Below are 15,583 nucleotides of genomic sequence, written 5' to 3'. Positions count from 1 at the left end.
CAGGGCCCTGAGTGGCGTGCCAGTCTCCTGCTCTACGGCCTGTGGGCGCCACCCTGGGCAGGACAGAGCCTGTCCCTGCTGCTCTCAGGGTCCACCTGAGACCTGTGCAGGTTTGGGGGTCCTGAGACCAGGCCCTCCAGGTTGCCAGCCTGCTCTCGGCCCTGGGTGGAGATGACACCCAGCCTGCCTCTCCGTCCATGCCCTTCCTCCCCGCGTCTGTCCGGCACACTCTGTGCAGGCACCCAGGGGAGGCAGTGAGCAGGGCACGCTGAAAGCTCCGCTGCTGGCGTAACTGACTTTGCCCTTTGGCCGGGCCCTCCCACGTCCCAGCCCATCCTTCTCCCTGCTTTCTCTCCATCTGCCAAGGCCAGGTGACTGGGCCTGTCCCACAGGTGGGCAGAGTGGCGGCTGGGCAATCTAGGCAAGCCAGGGAAGGCCGTGCCAATCCCCACCCTAGGTAAGGCTGGGCCTGGGGTCTCTGGAGTCTCTGGGCAGTGCCAGGGCCAGGGGTCTCTTCCCGGAAGCCAGCAGGAGGCTGTAGGGCTGCAGGTGTCTCCCAGAAACGGGGTGAAGGAGTCCCTGGCCGCAGGGCCCGTGTCTTGGGAAGCAGCCTGGCACCAGGCTGGGCCCTCATGATTGCTCCCACCGAGGAGCCCCTGCTGCCATCCTGGCAGGGAAGGGCTCTGGGCGAGAGGGCAGGGCATCCTGGAGCTTAGCCCCTGAGGCCTGGGCCCCCAGGTCGCCTAGGCGCAGAACACCCTGGTGGGACCTCAAGGAACTTCTGGTATAGCAAGCTTGGTGGCACAGGCCTGTAATTCCAGCACTCAGGGAGGCTGAGGCAGGAGATTCGTAAGTTCAGGCCCAGCCTGGACTCCTCATTGACTTGATGAGACCCTGTCTCAAAATAAAAGATAAAGGGATGAATGTAATCATTATGTACTGCAAACATGTACTAATGAAACATGTACTAATGAAATAAAATTTAAAGAATGAAAGGGCAGGGGATTTAGCTCAGTGCAAAGGCCCTGGGTTCAATCCCCTGTACTAGAAACAAACAGAAAACTTTCCCCTACCAAGGAGAGTTGGGATGGGATGCAGAGGGGCGGCCCACAGGGCCGGGGGGGGCGCTGGCCACACCCCCGAGGGCAGCCAGGTCCCCTGTGGACAGGCGAGCAGCAGGGAGCCGCCCATCCCTATTAGAGGCCAGCCTGCCAGGGCTTCCTGGCCCCCGTTCAACCTGGGTAATTACACTGCCGGCCTAGATTCCCCCTCAGCTTCTGCTGGCACCAGGACTGTCCTCGGTCCCCACCCGAACCGGCCAGGAAGCAGCACCGCCTCCCCGCAGACCTGGTCGGGTGCTCCAGGAGGACCTAGAGGACGGGCTGCCCGGGACTCCCCGGCCCCCGCATGGGACTGGACCCTCGTGGGTGTTGTCCTGGGCACGGTGCCAGGGGCACCCCTTCTGCGCTGACCTCCCACAACCTTCCCCAGGGAACACCATCTCCATGCCCACCGCCTCGGGGGCCAAAAAGCGCTTCTGGATCATCGAGGACATGTCGCCCTTCGGCAAGCGGCGGAAGACGGCCTCCTCGCGCAAGATGCTGGACGAGGGCATGATGCTGGAGGGCTTCCGGCGCTTCGACCTCTACGAGGACTGCAAGGACGCGGCCTGCCAGTTCTCACTCAAGGTCACGCACTACCACTGCACTCGGGAGAACTGCGGCTACAAGTTCTGCGGGCGCACGCACATGTACAAGCACGCGCAGCATCACGACCGCGTGGACAACCTGGTGCTGGACGACTTCAAGCGCTTCAAGGCCTCGCTCAGCTGCCACTTCACCGACTGCCCATTCTCGGGCACCAGCACGCACTTCCACTGCCTGCGCTGCCGCTTCCGCTGCACCGACAGCACCAAGGTCACGGCGCACCGCAAGCACCACGGCAAGCAGGACGTGATCAGCGCCGCGGGCTTCTGCCAGTTCAGCTCGAGCGCAGACTGCGCCGTGCCCGACTGCAAGTACAAGCTCAAGTGCTCGCACTTCCACTGCACCTACCCGGGCTGCCGCCACACGGTGGTGGGCATGTCGCAGATGGACTCGCACAAGCGCAAGCACGAGAAGCAGGAGCGCGGGGAGCCGCCCGCCGCGTCGCCCTCGCCCTCGCCCTCGCCCGGCGGCCTGGATGGGGCGCTCGCGCTCGGCGCCGAGCCCGGGGCGTCGCTGCTCTTCCTGCAGTCGGCGGCCACGGGCCTGGGCCTGGCCCTGGCGCTGGGCGATGCGGGTGACCCCGGGCCGCCCGACGCCGCCGCAGCTGCCTCCCGCCCGCAGGAGGGGCCCACTGTGCCCGGCCCGGCCAGCGCTGCTGTCCAGGCCGCGGGGGAGTCCTCGCAGGAGGATGACGAGGAGGAGCTGGAGATGCAGGAGGAGGCCGAGGACGACGACGACGACGAGGACGACGACGAGGACGACGACGAGGACGACGACGACGACGAGGACGACGACGACGAGGACCTGCGCACCGACTCGGAGGAGTCGCTGCCCGAGGCGGCAGCCGAGGCCCCGGCGCTGGTGGCCCTGGGCACCCCGGGGCCAGCGCCCGCCGCGGCATCGCCCTAGGTCCCGCCTCGCGCTGTCTGTGGACGCTCCCTCTACAGAGTCCCGCCCGCCCGCTCGTCCAGACCGGGAGGGGAGGCGCCCGTGCCCCGCCGGTGCTTCCGGACCCCGAGTCCGTCTCAGGACAGAGGCGGGGACCCCTGGTGCTCCGGGCCGGACGAGCAGCTCAGCGGCTGGAGGACAGGGCGCCCGCGCACCCTGCGAGGCCGAAGGCGGGATCTCCGGGGAACCCGCCGGCGCTCGGGTCCTGTTGGAGCCAGATCGTCCCTGCTCAGGACCCAGGGGCGCCGGGGACGCCCGGGACACCCCCCGGCACCTGCAGCCTCGGGCAGGGCCCCTACGTGCAGCTAAGACGCCCCCTGGCCAGGGGAGGGCGGGCGGAGGCGGCCAGCGTGGTGACACTGCAGGGACGCTGCCACCTACCCGCCGGGGGCCCGGCCGCTGCAACTGTCCCCTCCCCCGGGCTGGGGTTGGGTCTGCGCGGTGACACCAGCCACCCCCAGTGCGGGCTGTGTCCCCGAGAGGTGGGGCCAGGGTCTGGGCCACCCTGGGTCCAAACAGGAAGGATGCGACTGTTTTGGGCTTTAATATTCAGAATGGAAAAAGATACCAGAAAGTTGTACAGTATTTTTCCTGTAAAGGTTATTATTCTACATAGAACAAAAAGAATCCACAGCAGGTGGGTGCAGTGCAGGCCGCCTCTGGACCAGCCCAGGGCCTGCAGGCCTGAATGCCATTTCCTGCGGGGTCGTGGGTGGCGCTGACTGGAGGCCTTAGCGGTCTGAGGCCGTCTGTCTTCACACTAGCACTGATGGTGCGCGTGATCCCAGCTTCTCACTTGAATTTTGTAGAGATGAGAAAAACAGACTCTTACTGTTGATCCCAGTTTGTAGTTAATTTAACATTTGAGTTTTCTCTTGGTTATTCGTGTGGCTCTGTAGGGCGCTCTTGTTCCAGTTTGTTATTTTGTTTGCGGTGCTTCTCTGCTGGTGCGGCCCATCCAGATTCGGTCCCCTTTTCAAAACATCCCTTCCTGGGGCGGTGGAACCATCAGAGCGCCACATGGGCCACCTGCAGGCACACCTGGCCGGGGCCACAGAGGCGGGGCCGGGCTGTGACCAGAGATGCTGGCCTCAGGTCTCCCAGGGTCCTGCCCCAGTGGGACACGGCTTTCTTTTCCTTTCTTCCTTTTTTTTTTTGTTTGGTTTGGCTTTTTGAGACAGGGTCTCACTATGCAGTTCAGGCTGGCCTTGAACTCACTGTGTAGTCCAGGCTGGCCTCGAACTTTGTGACAATTCTCCTGCCTCAGCCTCCCTTCTCTATTTTTTCCTCTTTTCTTTTTTCTTTTGGGGTGTGTGTGTGTGTGTGTGTGTGTGTGTGTGTGTGTCCTCTCTGCCACCCACAGCCAGAAAGCCAGGGCATCTGAACTGAAGAGGAATGGGGAGGGAGGGAGGGAGGAGCGGTCACAGTGTACCGAGCCCGATAGGAAGTAGGTTGATTCCCACACCCTCACCAGAGCCCCCCAAGTTCTGCGGCCCCCGTGCTGCTTGGCCCAGACTCCGCCCTCCCACGGGACCCTGCATCTGTGGAAGGAGTTTTGTAAAGGAAAAAAAATGTTTTCCAATGTAGCAAAATCAAACCAAGAAAAAAAAAACAAAAGACAAAAGATGTGGACAGTGCGAAGTCCAGCCTTTTATACCCTTCATATTGCACACTAGGACTATAAGCCATTGCTAGCTCATTTTGAATTTTAATGTGTAATTTTTGTTTTATTTTCTTTCTGTGGGGAAAACGATGCTTGATCCACCAATGCTCTTTTTAATGTTTTATAACTATGTATGTGTATATATATAAATATAAAATAATATGTATGCACATATGTGTGTATATATCTATATGTATATACATATATAGATATATAGAGATATATAGAGAGGTTTTGAGACAAAAAAAAAATGCAGACCGTGAAACCGAACTGAACAGCGTGTGCTCTGATTACTTGAATCTGGTCTCCTCGGCACCTGGTTATTAAGAACTGAATATTTTTCCACTTGAATTTAGTGCTATTAGAAATTTAATATATGTGTTTTATTTATTTGATTTTTTTGCATGACTGATGCAAGGTTTGACATTTTCACTCAATAAAAACTGGAAAAAAATCCATCAGGTTATCCTTTATTTTTTAAATCACCCCCAAGCGGCTGGCCAGTTGTGTGACCCAGCTGTGTGGGGTGGCACAATCCCAGCCGGGCCTCGTGTACCAGTGGGGAGAGGGGAGGAGTCAGTCAGCCTCAAGCCTGGCAGGAAGGGGGGACAGAGTCAGTTTCTCCCCCAGGCATCGGGCCAGGTCCTCTGGCTGCTGGGAACAGACGTGGGAACACAAGCCACGCCCGCCAGGAGGGTGGCTCCCTCAGCCCTGCCTGGGGCCATCGCTGGGCAGGACCAGGTATCAGTGAAGCCTCAAGTCTCGGCCTGGGGGAGGGGACGTGTGGCACCCACCCCATTCTCTGTGCTGGGGAGCATCTGGCTGGCCTGTCACACTCCTGCTAAGGGGAACACCACACCCACTTGTGCAGGGCTCATGAGATGGGTTCCTGCCACACACTTGTCCCCTCACTGTGCCAGGCCCGCTCGAGCACTGCTGGGGATGAAGAGGGGTGGCCTCTGCCCCTCAACAGCCACCCAGTGTCATTTCCCACCGAGGAGCCGGCTGCCCACAGGGCCATCCCTTCTGCTTCCTCCTGGAACGCAGCAGGCTATTTACATAAATATGTTTGCAGCAGCCCTGAAAATACAGACTTTTTTCGGTCTTATTAAAATGTTCAAGTTGGAACTCGTCTATTGTTTGTGGATATCTCGATTCTGTTAAATAAAACAGTGACTAATTTATGGGATAAAACACAAGTTCAACAAATTAAAACCATTACTGGAGGCTTGCAGGCACTGGTGGGCCACGAGGCCTCCCGTGGGGCCGGAGGAGGCCGGGAGCTGAGCCCAAGCTCACCCTGAGGGGTGGCAGCGGGTGCTGTGGCCACGGGGTGCCCGGAGGGGACAACAGGCATCGGGTCAGGGCCCGGGGGTCAGCTCGTGGGCCCCGGGAGAGGAAGGACAGGGACCCAGGGTGGCTTGCTGACCTTGACCAGACCCCCAACCTTCACCCTTCTCTGTCCTCCAGGTCTTCTAGGCCTGGACAGACCCTAGCAGATGCCCAGGGGCGGGGAGACCCCAGCATCAGCTTCCCAGCTGGGCCACTCAAAAGGAAGGGCCTAGGGAGGGAGCCCAAGTTCCAGGGGTTCCCTGCACCGAGCCTCAGACACCTGGTGTTCCCAGAGGGCATGAGAGGGGCTCTCCCTGATCAGACGCTGTGCCACCATGCCGACGCGCAGGGTGCCCCGCCCACCACACCCCGGAGCCTGAAGGGTGCCGGGCTACAGCCCCACCACTCCCTGCGGCTTACTGGGCTCAGTAGGAAGCGCAGTAAAACATGTTTTCATCCTGGGACTTAATTAGCTGCGGCAGAGGGATGCTTCCTCGCTAAACTGGGGCAAATTCAAGAGTTTTGTAACCTCCCGCAAGAGCCAGCACCAGCTGCATAGGCTCGCAGCTCGGCCCAGCTGTCAGGCCCTCCCCTGAGGACGCAGCGACGTGCTGTCCGCCCACTGTCACGAGTGGCGGCCCTGGCCACACAGGTAATAGCCGCCTTGACCCAGGCCAGGCCTGTGAGAAGCAGGGGCGGTACAGGGCCCGCAACAGTGCCAGGATCCGCTGAGTGTGGTGACGCACATCTTGATCCCAGCACTCTGGACAAGGCTGAGGCAGGAGGATCACAGGTTTGAGCCCAGCCTGGACAACTTAGGGACTTAGTGAGACCCCGTCTCAAAATAAAAAATAAAAAGGGCTGGGATGTAGCTCAGTGCGAACGCCATGTTCAAACCTCAGTACTGCAAAAAGAAAATAAAAAGCACCAGATCTGGGGGCCTTGCAGGAAATGAACAGAGGCCTGGCTTGGCCACCTGTCCCTGTGGGGTGGGACAGACAGGCGAGCTCCCAGGAGGACAGCCAGCTCAGGGGGAGAAAGGGCCACTGACAGCTAAGCCTAGCCACGTGGCCTCCCATGGGGGAGACCCTGACTGCCGCACTGTGGGTCTCCATGGTACCCGTGGAAGCACTGACACCCGTCCCCCACAGGCCAATTCCCTGGGAACAAACAGTTGTGCTGAGCCCAGAGAGACAGGGACAGGGACAGAGACCCACATCCTACAAACACTCAGCTACTGAGGGGCAGAGGTGACAGTGGAGAGGACTCGTGATCTCCTCCGGTACTGTCTCCCTTCCCTAAACATCGGACACAGAATTCCATGATTGAAACACTTTCTGGGGTACAAACGTGGCAGCCTGTTTCCCTGACCCTGAGCCTCCCTGTCCCACCTGCTTGGGTCCCTGCTGCCTCCCCGGTGGCATGAATGCCACTCGAGGCCTGGCCTCACAGACAGGGTGTGCCCGAGCCGGGTCACAGAGACCAGGGGGTCAGGCCAGTGCCTGCGGCCCGTGAGCACAGGGCCGGTGCTCTCCTAAAGGACACTTTATAAAAAGCCATCGTAATTGAGTTTAATAATCTACTCCCTTCCAGAAAGGGCCTGACAGGCGCTGCCTGCTGCTCACTTCTGCCCCATTCCGAATATTTTTACCTTATTTGGATGAAATGCATTATTTTTCTAATGAAAGGCTTTTTTTCAAAGGCTGTTTGCCCTCGTCCAGCAGCTGCCTTTATTAGGCAGCACTCACGCCGTTTTGGGGAGGGGTTTTTCTCTCCCTGAAGCTGCGCCAACCTCTCCGTCCTCAAAAGCTCAACTCGGTGCTCAGGACCTGGGGGGCAAAGGCCTGGGCCCCAGGGTTTGGGCCCTCCTCCCGAGCTTGCTCAGGGGCCTTCCAGCCCACCGACCTGGGGACAGCGGGGCCCAGCTCCTGCGGGGACATGGGGCAGAGGCACTGTCATGGCTGGGGCTCTGCTTCCGTCCAGGTCTCCCTCTCTGGCGCCATCAGGAATGGCCTCGGAAGTTACAGCTAATGATAAATGGTCACCAACCTCCCTAGCAGTGCCACTCCCGGGCCCAGGCGTCCCGTCCTATGGAAGTCCCTATGCAGGCTGGAGGGTGGGAAGCCGGGTCACCAGCTGTGGGCTGGGGCCACCTGGCCCTCTTTCAGGTCCCTGTTGAGGCTACCTGGCTCCCAAGGCTGGGGCTCCCGGGGGCCCCCTCACCTGGGCAAGGCTGGTCACCCCAGGAGCTGGGAAACCTGGCTTCCTCAGGGACTCGAGGCCAGAGTCAAAGGAAGAGGTCAACAGGTGACTCTCACCAGGGCTCATTTCCCTGAGTGGCTCATTGACCTGAGTGTCACAGAGGTGACAAGCAGGCAGGGCAGAGCTGCCAGCCACACCGGGACTGGGGCCGAGAGTCCAGAGGCTTGCCGACCTGCTCCCTCAGCAGGCCCACAGCAGAGGTGACACAGCATAAAGCACACCAAGCCCAGCAGTGGCTGGTGTGGCTTCCGCCTGCCTCAGAACAACAGCGAGCTGCAGCTGCTGGAGTGGCTCAGGCCTGTGCCACACTCCATGTGCGGTGGCGGCCATGGCCAGGGGCTGCTTCTCAGTATGTATGTGGCAGTGCCCACATGAGGAAGAGGGCCATGGAAATGCCACATGAGAGGCGGACCATGTTGGTGCCCACATACAGGAGCAGGGCTGGGGCGGTGCCCAGCGCACAGGCCTGGCTCACACAGGGCCTGAGGGAGCAGAGCCCAGGCAGGAGCCGCAGCCCTGGTGCCCAGCGTGGAGGTTGCAGGGGAGGGGAAGGCAGAGCTCGGAGAAGAAGAGCAGGAGACCCGGCTCCGCTCGCGGGCTCGCGGCTGCTCGGGAATGTGCACCATTTAAGGAAGGCAGCTCTGGCTCCTCGCTCCTCGAAGCAGCAGGTCTATATACAGTCACGGAGGTCTCTCCTGCTGTCGGTCGGGGATGTCACCCACACAGACACCGCGCGAGCAGCACAGCGCCTGCAGCGGGAGGACAGTGCGCTCCCTCCCAGCCCTCCAGGTCACCTGGGACGCTGGGGTGGGGACGCTGTGCAGGGTCCCAGGGTGACAGGCAGAGAGGAGCCACAGGCAGGAGTTAAGTAGTGGCAACTCGTCTTTATTACAGTTATGTACAGTCGTCTCTCATGTTCCGGAATCTACACGGTCACACGGAGGGACACGTGTTTCGGGGAGGCCCTGCTGCCCTCCGCCGTAGGAGAGGGGCTGCGCAGAGCCGGGCAAGGAGTCTGAAGGTGGGAGGGCACGTGGGACGGGCCGGGGTCCTGGTGTGGGGGGCCGACAGCAGGTCCAGGGCTCTGGCTTCTGAAACGTGGCAGAGGAGGAGGCCAGGCCCAGGGGACGGAGGGGGACAGCAGAGGGCAAGGGGACTGCAGCTCCGCCCCACCGGGGAGAAGGAGGAGACGGGGACAACAGGAGCTCTTGCCATGCACGGTGCCACGCTAGCCGAGACACCTGACAGACACGCTTGGGCAGGACGTCTCCAGGAGGTGGCGGGCCTGGAGCCCCAGGTCCGGTGCCGCCCGCCTTGGGGACCAGACCCAGGGCCGCAGGCTGGGGTGACAAGGCTGCTGGACCACCCCCCCCCCCCATGTACGGGGAGACAGCGCCACCCACCCACGCCGGCCGCCCTCCTGGGCCGAGCAGAGGGCAGCGCTGGACGACACCCCGGCGAGGGGCCCTAGGCCCGCCCGCTCTCATTGCTGGCACCCTCAGGCCGCCGAAGCTTCTCCACCTGCTCGTTGATCTGCCCGTCCCCACCCCGGCGGTCCTCCCTCTGCACCCCCAGCACGTCCTCCTCGTCCGCCTGGCCCGCGTCCTCGTCCTCCTCGTCCTCCCTCTTCTCCTCCTCGCCCTGCACCTCCATGCGCACCTGGCCCTTCACGTCCACCTCGCCCTCGGCCTGCTCCTGCGGGCCCAGCAGGTGGTAGGCGGCCGTGGCGCCCTCGGGGCTATGGCTCTCCTTCCCAGGTGATGGCGACGTGGACTCGTTGCTCACTGGGGAGATGTCACTGCTGCTGTGATGGTTGGCGGCCGCGGGGCTGGAGGGTGACGGCGATTTGACCGGGATCTGCCAGGAGGGGATCTTCGGGGCCGACGGCGAAGGGGACGGCGGGAACTGCCTCCTGGCGGAAGGGGGAAGAGAAGCCGAGTGGGTGCTGACCTGCTGACTTGGGCTCCAGCAGCCAAGACGCTGTGCTGGCCCCGGCCACCGTGTCCAGGGAGGCTGTGGCCTTGGGGACCCCACACCCTGAGCTGGCTCCCTCCCAACCCAGCACTGTCCCCACTTCCACCTAGGGCCAGGAGGGGGATTCGGGACAGCGAGGCCTAGGTGCTACGCCTTCGATGGCCCGGGAAGGGTGGCAGCAGGGAGCCTGGTCCCTGGCCTAGGGCTCGCGGACATCAGAGCCCAAGGGTGACAGCAGTGTGCTTCAGCAGACCCGAGGCCGACACTTCTGGGTGCAGGGCCAGCTCTGCCCCGCCTTGGTGACCCCACACCCCAGGAGGACCTCAGGGGTCGGGGGCCTGGCCACAGCTCCAAGAGAAGCTCTGTGACATGCAGGCCACCTCTGCCCGAGGCAAGGGGACAAGGCCCCGCCGCACCCTGCCCTGGCCGCCACTGTTCCCAGCACTGCACGCGAGGGGCACACACCACCCCCAGCGACACACACCAGATCTCATCTGCAGCTTCCTCTCCCATGCCCCCTGCCACAGAGGAGCCATCTCCTAGATTCTGGACGACGGAGGCACAGGGGTCCCCCTTCGACAACCCCAAGGCATCCCTACTCTGCCATAGTATCACGGACTCGTTCTTTTCCTCTGGGGACCACGAGCAGCCACCACGGCCAGCGGGACACCCTGTGGGGGCACGCGCTCACCGAGAGGCTCTGGGGACACTGGACTTGCGGCTTCAAATCCAGGACAGTCCTGGGCAAAGCAGGACACAGTGGCAGCCTACAATCATGGCTGCAGTGCTAACAATGTGCTGCCCAGCAGAGGGACAGCACAGGGACACTAAGGAAGCTGGCAGGGAGGTGGGGACCATGCAATTGCAGAACTGGCCCCCTAGTGGCCCTGGGGGGGGGGTTCTCTGGGCAGAGCTGTCACTGATGTCACCGGGGCTCAGGAAGGTCAGGGAGAGCTGCCATCGTCCTTGCTCAGGGCCCATACTTTCTCCCTCGCCCAGCCCCTGGCCAGGTCTGACAGCCCGGGGACCTGTGTGCTTCCCAGACTGCCACCCCTGTGGTGGGAAAGAGCTTTGAGGGGAGGGAAACCACAAGTTCCATGGGTCCCCAAGCCCAGTGCCTGAACACCCCGCTTGGTCAGGGACCCGGGAGACAGTGTTCCCTTCCACTTGCAGGCCACCCCAAGCCCAGGCCTTGCCTCCTACCGATTCAAAAGCAACCCTTTCAAGGAGTTAATCTCTGCCTTGAGTTCACTGATATTCTGGGACTCCAGGATCCAGTTGGTAGACGTGGTGGCCTGAAAGTCAAAGCACGGGGGTCACAGGTCAGCAGAGTAGGAGGACCCTGGTGGGGCGCTCTGTGTCCCACGAGAAGGCTCTGCCACTGCCCACTCGGGGCCTGCCTGCAAGACACCCAAACACAAGTTCGCCCGCACCGGACACCTGGTGACGTGAGGAAATCATTCTGTTCCCAGGGGACACCATGGTGTCACGGCCATGAGAGACACTGTGCTTTCTGCAATGGGACCTATGTGACAACTGAGGGAAGGCACCATCGTTTGCCAACCACATCCCAAAATGAGATTCTGCCCCCTTCCAAAAGAGATCACCAGCAGGGGCAGAAGCATGGGGGCCAAGGGGCGCACTGCCAGGTGTGGGGCCCACCTTAGGGTGTCAGGGAGGGCAGGCTGACCCCAAGGTGTGCTGTTTCCCACTGCTTCAGACCTCGGCTCCCCCTGGCTATGTGCAAAGCCACCTGTAAGCCTCGCCCAGTCTCAGCCCCCTTTGAGATGGGGGTGCTGAGCAGCCAGAGAGCTGCCCCGGGACACGGTCCCGCCACACACACCATGGCAGGGTCTCCTAGATATGTCTCACCTTGGGCAAAGCCCGCTGGGACAGATGGGGGCGGGGGCCGATGACACAGTGTCCCCGGGCCAGGAATAGGTATGGAGGTGATTCCTAGGTGTGGCCGTGGCATGAGGGCCGGGTCCCAGGCTGGACAGCACCCTTGCTGTCTTCAAGTGCACAGGTAGCATGGTTCACTCCCTGACATGCCGGCCCAGGCTGGTGAGGGGACACCCTGGCCTCTTCCCTGCCAGCGGACGCCCGGCAGGGCCGCTGTGGGTGGCCCTAGCACACGGGCAGCCAGGACACTCTTGCAGGCAGAAGCCCTCGGAGGGGCCGCAGCTCCAGGAGGAGCAGGCAGACATCGCCACCCTTGGCTGTCCCTGAGGGGTCCCCACGCCAGACCACCAGACAGCGAGGGCCCAGGAGCCACTGTTCTGGCTTCCCCGAGACCTTGAAAGCGGCAGCAGCCCATTAACAAGGGAGCAATTTCCACTCAGCGGCCTACAAAGGACTCAGATTTCCAAACGCATATGGTGCCAGATGCCAGGATTTAGAAATAAAATCTGACATCTGGGGCTTTTTAGCCAGTCTCTTTAAAAAACAGTTGTAGAAAACTCACAGCCTTGAGTTTTATGTAAGTTTTTTAATTACTTAAAGCTCTTCTTTTTAATTTTTTACAGTGCTCCAGTAGGAGTTGGGAAGCCAGATATAAAAACTTACATTACAGCTGAGAAAACACAGCTCAGAACCCCGGTTTATGGGTAACTGAAGTCCTCACACAGATGGGTTGGATGCCAAGCTGGGGACCCGGCTTCAGCACAGGGAGCAGGGAAGGGGTTGGTGAGGCCGACCGCCCTCCTCACAATGCAACATGTGGTCTTAATCTTAACGTGCGAGGCCGGGAAACAGTTTTCCAATTTCCGGAATGGCTGCTGGCCACTGGCAGGCCTCGAATCCAAAAGATAATGGAGAGAAGCTGCTTCAGGCCTGCCTGCCCGCCTGCGGAAGCCCGAGCCCCAGCAGCTGGAGGAGGAAGCGGGCAGCACCTGTGTGTGGTGGACAGTGGAGGGGGCGCATCAGGACCCTCCACAAAGGCACCCCAGTGCCCTGGAAGTGGAAAGATGCCCATGTTCCTGGGTGTACAATCTACCTGTGCAACAGGGGTGGCTTTCGCTGGGACAGCAGCTTGAGTGAAACCCTCAGAGGATGTCACAGAGCCCCGGGACCACTGCTTCCTGGGCCTCGCCTGTCCAAGTGAGCAACACAGAGATGACACTGTCACCAACCTGGGAAACCTGGGTTGCTGTCCTGGGAGCTGGCTAGAGCTCAGCACTGCCCTAAGCATAGAAGCAGCCCTACGAGACAGGTGCCTCAGCAGCTCCCTTTCACAGATAAAGAAGACTCAGAGAAGGTAACTAACTCACCTGTGGGTGGGACAGCACTGGTTTTTTAACCCAGGCAGTGTGATCCTACAACCTAACACTACCAGGACCACTTAGATTTTGACCCTGAGGCATGGAAACAGCCTCACCTGACCCTGGTTAGCTCCAATTCCTCATAGACCCGAGCCCAGGAAACCTGAGTTTAGAGAACCTGTGTGCCACAGCAAGTATAGCCCAGGGCCTTGGTGAGGTGCTGGTAAACTGACCACGCTTAGCCCTTCCCTCCACTGCAGGTCATGACCTGTACCCTCACTTGCAGGCAGACGTCCCACATCTATGGCAGTGGCCTCCAGAGCCTCGAGGATGGAGCTGCCATCAGAGCCCACAGGCAGAGGTGACAGGAAGAGCAGCCTTGATGGTGGAGTGCGGCAAAGCCCCTGCTGCATCCCCATGTGAGACCAGACAGCAGGGGGGCAGAGTCAGCCCACAAGGCCAGCCAGCACACGGCAGGGCAGGGCCGGGGCAGGAGCTGTGAGTGCTGGGCTGGGCTGGGCTGGGCGCTGGGGCCGGCGAGGGGACCGGTACCTTGGCCGCAGCCAGCTCCTGGGCCAGCTCCTGGACTTTCTGCTGCTGCTGCCTCAGCAGCTCCTGGACGGAGGCCAGCGTCGTCTGCACCTGGGTCACTGGGGACAAGAGCAAGGTGTCGTCAGTGCCCACGGGTCCCCTCTTCTCGCCACGCCTTGGCCACAAGTGCTGCCGATCCCAGAGTCGATGTGCAGCCCCGCCCCACACCCCAGGTAATTTACGCGCACTCTGGCGATCCACTGCCCGGTGCTAGCCCTGGTATCTCCTCTTCGCCTCTCACTGTGCCCACGGCCTCTCCCCAGTCACGCTGGCTGTGACGTGCGGCCTCTCAGCGCCTATCACGCCCATCGCTCAACTCGGGGCCCTGCCGAGTCCTTGGGAGCTAGGGGACACCCCCGCCCTGGGTCACAGCTCGGGCCTCGGCCACATCCATGAGCACAGAGAGCCCACAGCCAGGTGCCAGGGCATCATCCAGCCCTCGCCCACCTGTCCCATCACAGGACCCCAGGGCCAGCTCCAGCGGGCAGGAGCACCAGGGGACTCTTGGGGCTCCACAAAGGTGCCCCTGAGGGACACGGACTCTTGCCTGGGCCAAGTGGCTCTCCTGCCTGCCTCTGGGTTTCAGATCCAGAGCTTCACCTAGTAAACAAGTTTAGAAAGGAGAGAAGCCACCTCTGGTGCGACAGGTCCCAGCTAATCTGGGCCATCGCTGGGGCAGCGGGTAATGAGCGCCAGCCCTGTGGAGTCGATAACAGAGGAGGTGGCCGGGGTCCCCGGAGCCACAGTAATTACAGACTCTCCTGACCCTGCACTGGATTCTTAGAGGGAAGGGGGAAAATCACTGAAAACCCCCCTGAAAACCTCATAGAAGCAGAAATTAAAAATGAACTTTACAGCCCTTAGAAAGGCTGTCATTTTATTCCCCTTATTAATATTCTGAGGTTGGGAGCCTTTCCGTAAAAACATAATTAATTGAGGCCGCGCCGACAGTAAACAAGCAATTTCAAATTAAACCGAAATGACGGCGGCTTCATTTGCAAATGTGAACAGATTCTCAGAGCAGATAAATGAAGTCACCACATAAAGTGGAGATGGAGGGAGAGGGGCGGGGGCCGCGAGGGGCTGCGGGAGAAGGCTTTGAGGGGTGACTTGATGGAGTCATTAATCTTTACCTGTCTGGGCCACGCTGCCACTCAGCTCGGAGAGACTCGCTGCCATCCTCTCCAGCTGCTTCCTGTCCTCGTGGCCACCCAGGATGAGGGGCAGCAGGTACTTCTGCAAGGAGTGGGGATGAGCAGCGGGCACACTCGGTCCTGCCACCCAACTTCTCCTCAGTCCTCCCGGGGGTGGGACCCAGCACACCCCGTAAGTGAACAAGATGCTCGCAAAGTTACGAGACTGCGATTACAACATGGAAAAATTCGGCCTGGATAAGGACAAGGGCCAGAAGGGAACGGGGACCAGGAAAACCCATCTGTTTGTGCGGCGCTGGACAGAAACCAGGACACTCTCCAACAGTCCAGGCTCACTCCCCACCCGACTCTTACTTCTCGGGGATGCTAGGACATTCCAATGGCAGGAAGTCTGAATTCTACCCTAAAAGCTGACAGGCAGAGAGGTGGAAGGAGGAGACACAAGAAACTGGTCCCCTGGGCGGCCTCTGAATCTCTAACACTCTGAAGCCGGTGAAGGAACCAGTTGTTACACCCACTTAGAAACAAATGATTAAAAGTCAATAAAAAACTCATGGAGAAACTAGAGGAAAATCAACAGCAGACTCCCAGCACCCTTGGCCCTTCCACAAGGGAATAACGCATGGTTTTCCTTGGGCTGCGGAAGAGGCTGTCGTGGTCTCCTGGGACTGCAGAGTCCACGGCGGCCACTTC

The 15,583-nt window shown here is 60.6% G+C and overlaps 2 protein-coding genes across 26 annotated transcripts in view; one reads left to right on the top strand and one right to left on the bottom strand.

The window, feature by feature from the left end:
* The window catches only part of Casz1 (castor zinc finger 1), a 150,243-nt gene extending 145,452 nt beyond the window's left edge, over positions 1-4,791 (top strand). For 16 of the 19 annotated variants that reach the window (XM_087214440.1, XM_087214434.1, XM_087214442.1 and 13 more), the window contains one exon: positions 1,492-4,791. In XM_087214440.1, the coding sequence (XP_087070566.1) occupies positions 1,492-2,615 (1,124 nt within the window). In that variant the 3' untranslated portion in view covers positions 2,616-4,791. The remainder of the gene's footprint in view (positions 1-1,491) is intronic. The other 3 variants (XM_021243462.2, XM_004863595.3, XM_087214447.1) reach the window with 1 other exon arrangement.
* Positions 4,792-8,775: 3,984 nt separating this feature from the next.
* Positions 8,776-15,583, bottom strand: part of Pex14 (peroxisomal biogenesis factor 14) — a 137,297-nt gene continuing 130,489 nt past the window's right edge. For 3 of the 7 annotated variants that reach the window (XM_004863598.3, XM_021243405.2, XM_087214457.1), the window contains 5 exons: positions 14,870-14,972; positions 13,698-13,795; positions 12,881-12,976; positions 11,089-11,180; positions 8,776-9,823 (listed from right to left, as the gene is read on the bottom strand). In XM_004863598.3, coding sequence (XP_004863655.1) covers positions 9,379-9,823; positions 11,089-11,180; positions 12,881-12,976; positions 13,698-13,795; positions 14,870-14,972 — 834 coding nt within the window. In that variant the 3' untranslated portion in view covers positions 8,776-9,378. Of the gene's footprint in view, positions 9,824-11,088; positions 11,181-12,450; positions 12,777-12,880; positions 12,977-13,697; positions 13,796-14,869; positions 14,973-15,583 lie in introns of those variants that run through there. The other 4 variants (XM_004863600.3, XM_087214459.1, XM_004863599.3 and 1 more) reach the window with 2 other exon arrangements.

This window comes from Heterocephalus glaber, unplaced genomic scaffold (genome assembly GCF_053883595.1).
Source record: "Heterocephalus glaber isolate CG9 unplaced genomic scaffold, H.glaber_assembly_v1.0 deba00001447, whole genome shotgun sequence".
In the NCBI taxonomy this organism is placed as follows: Eukaryota; Metazoa; Chordata; class Mammalia; order Rodentia; family Bathyergidae; genus Heterocephalus; species Heterocephalus glaber.
The sequence above is the reverse complement of the archived record's forward strand: the minus strand, read 5'-3'. Positions and strand labels throughout refer to the sequence as shown.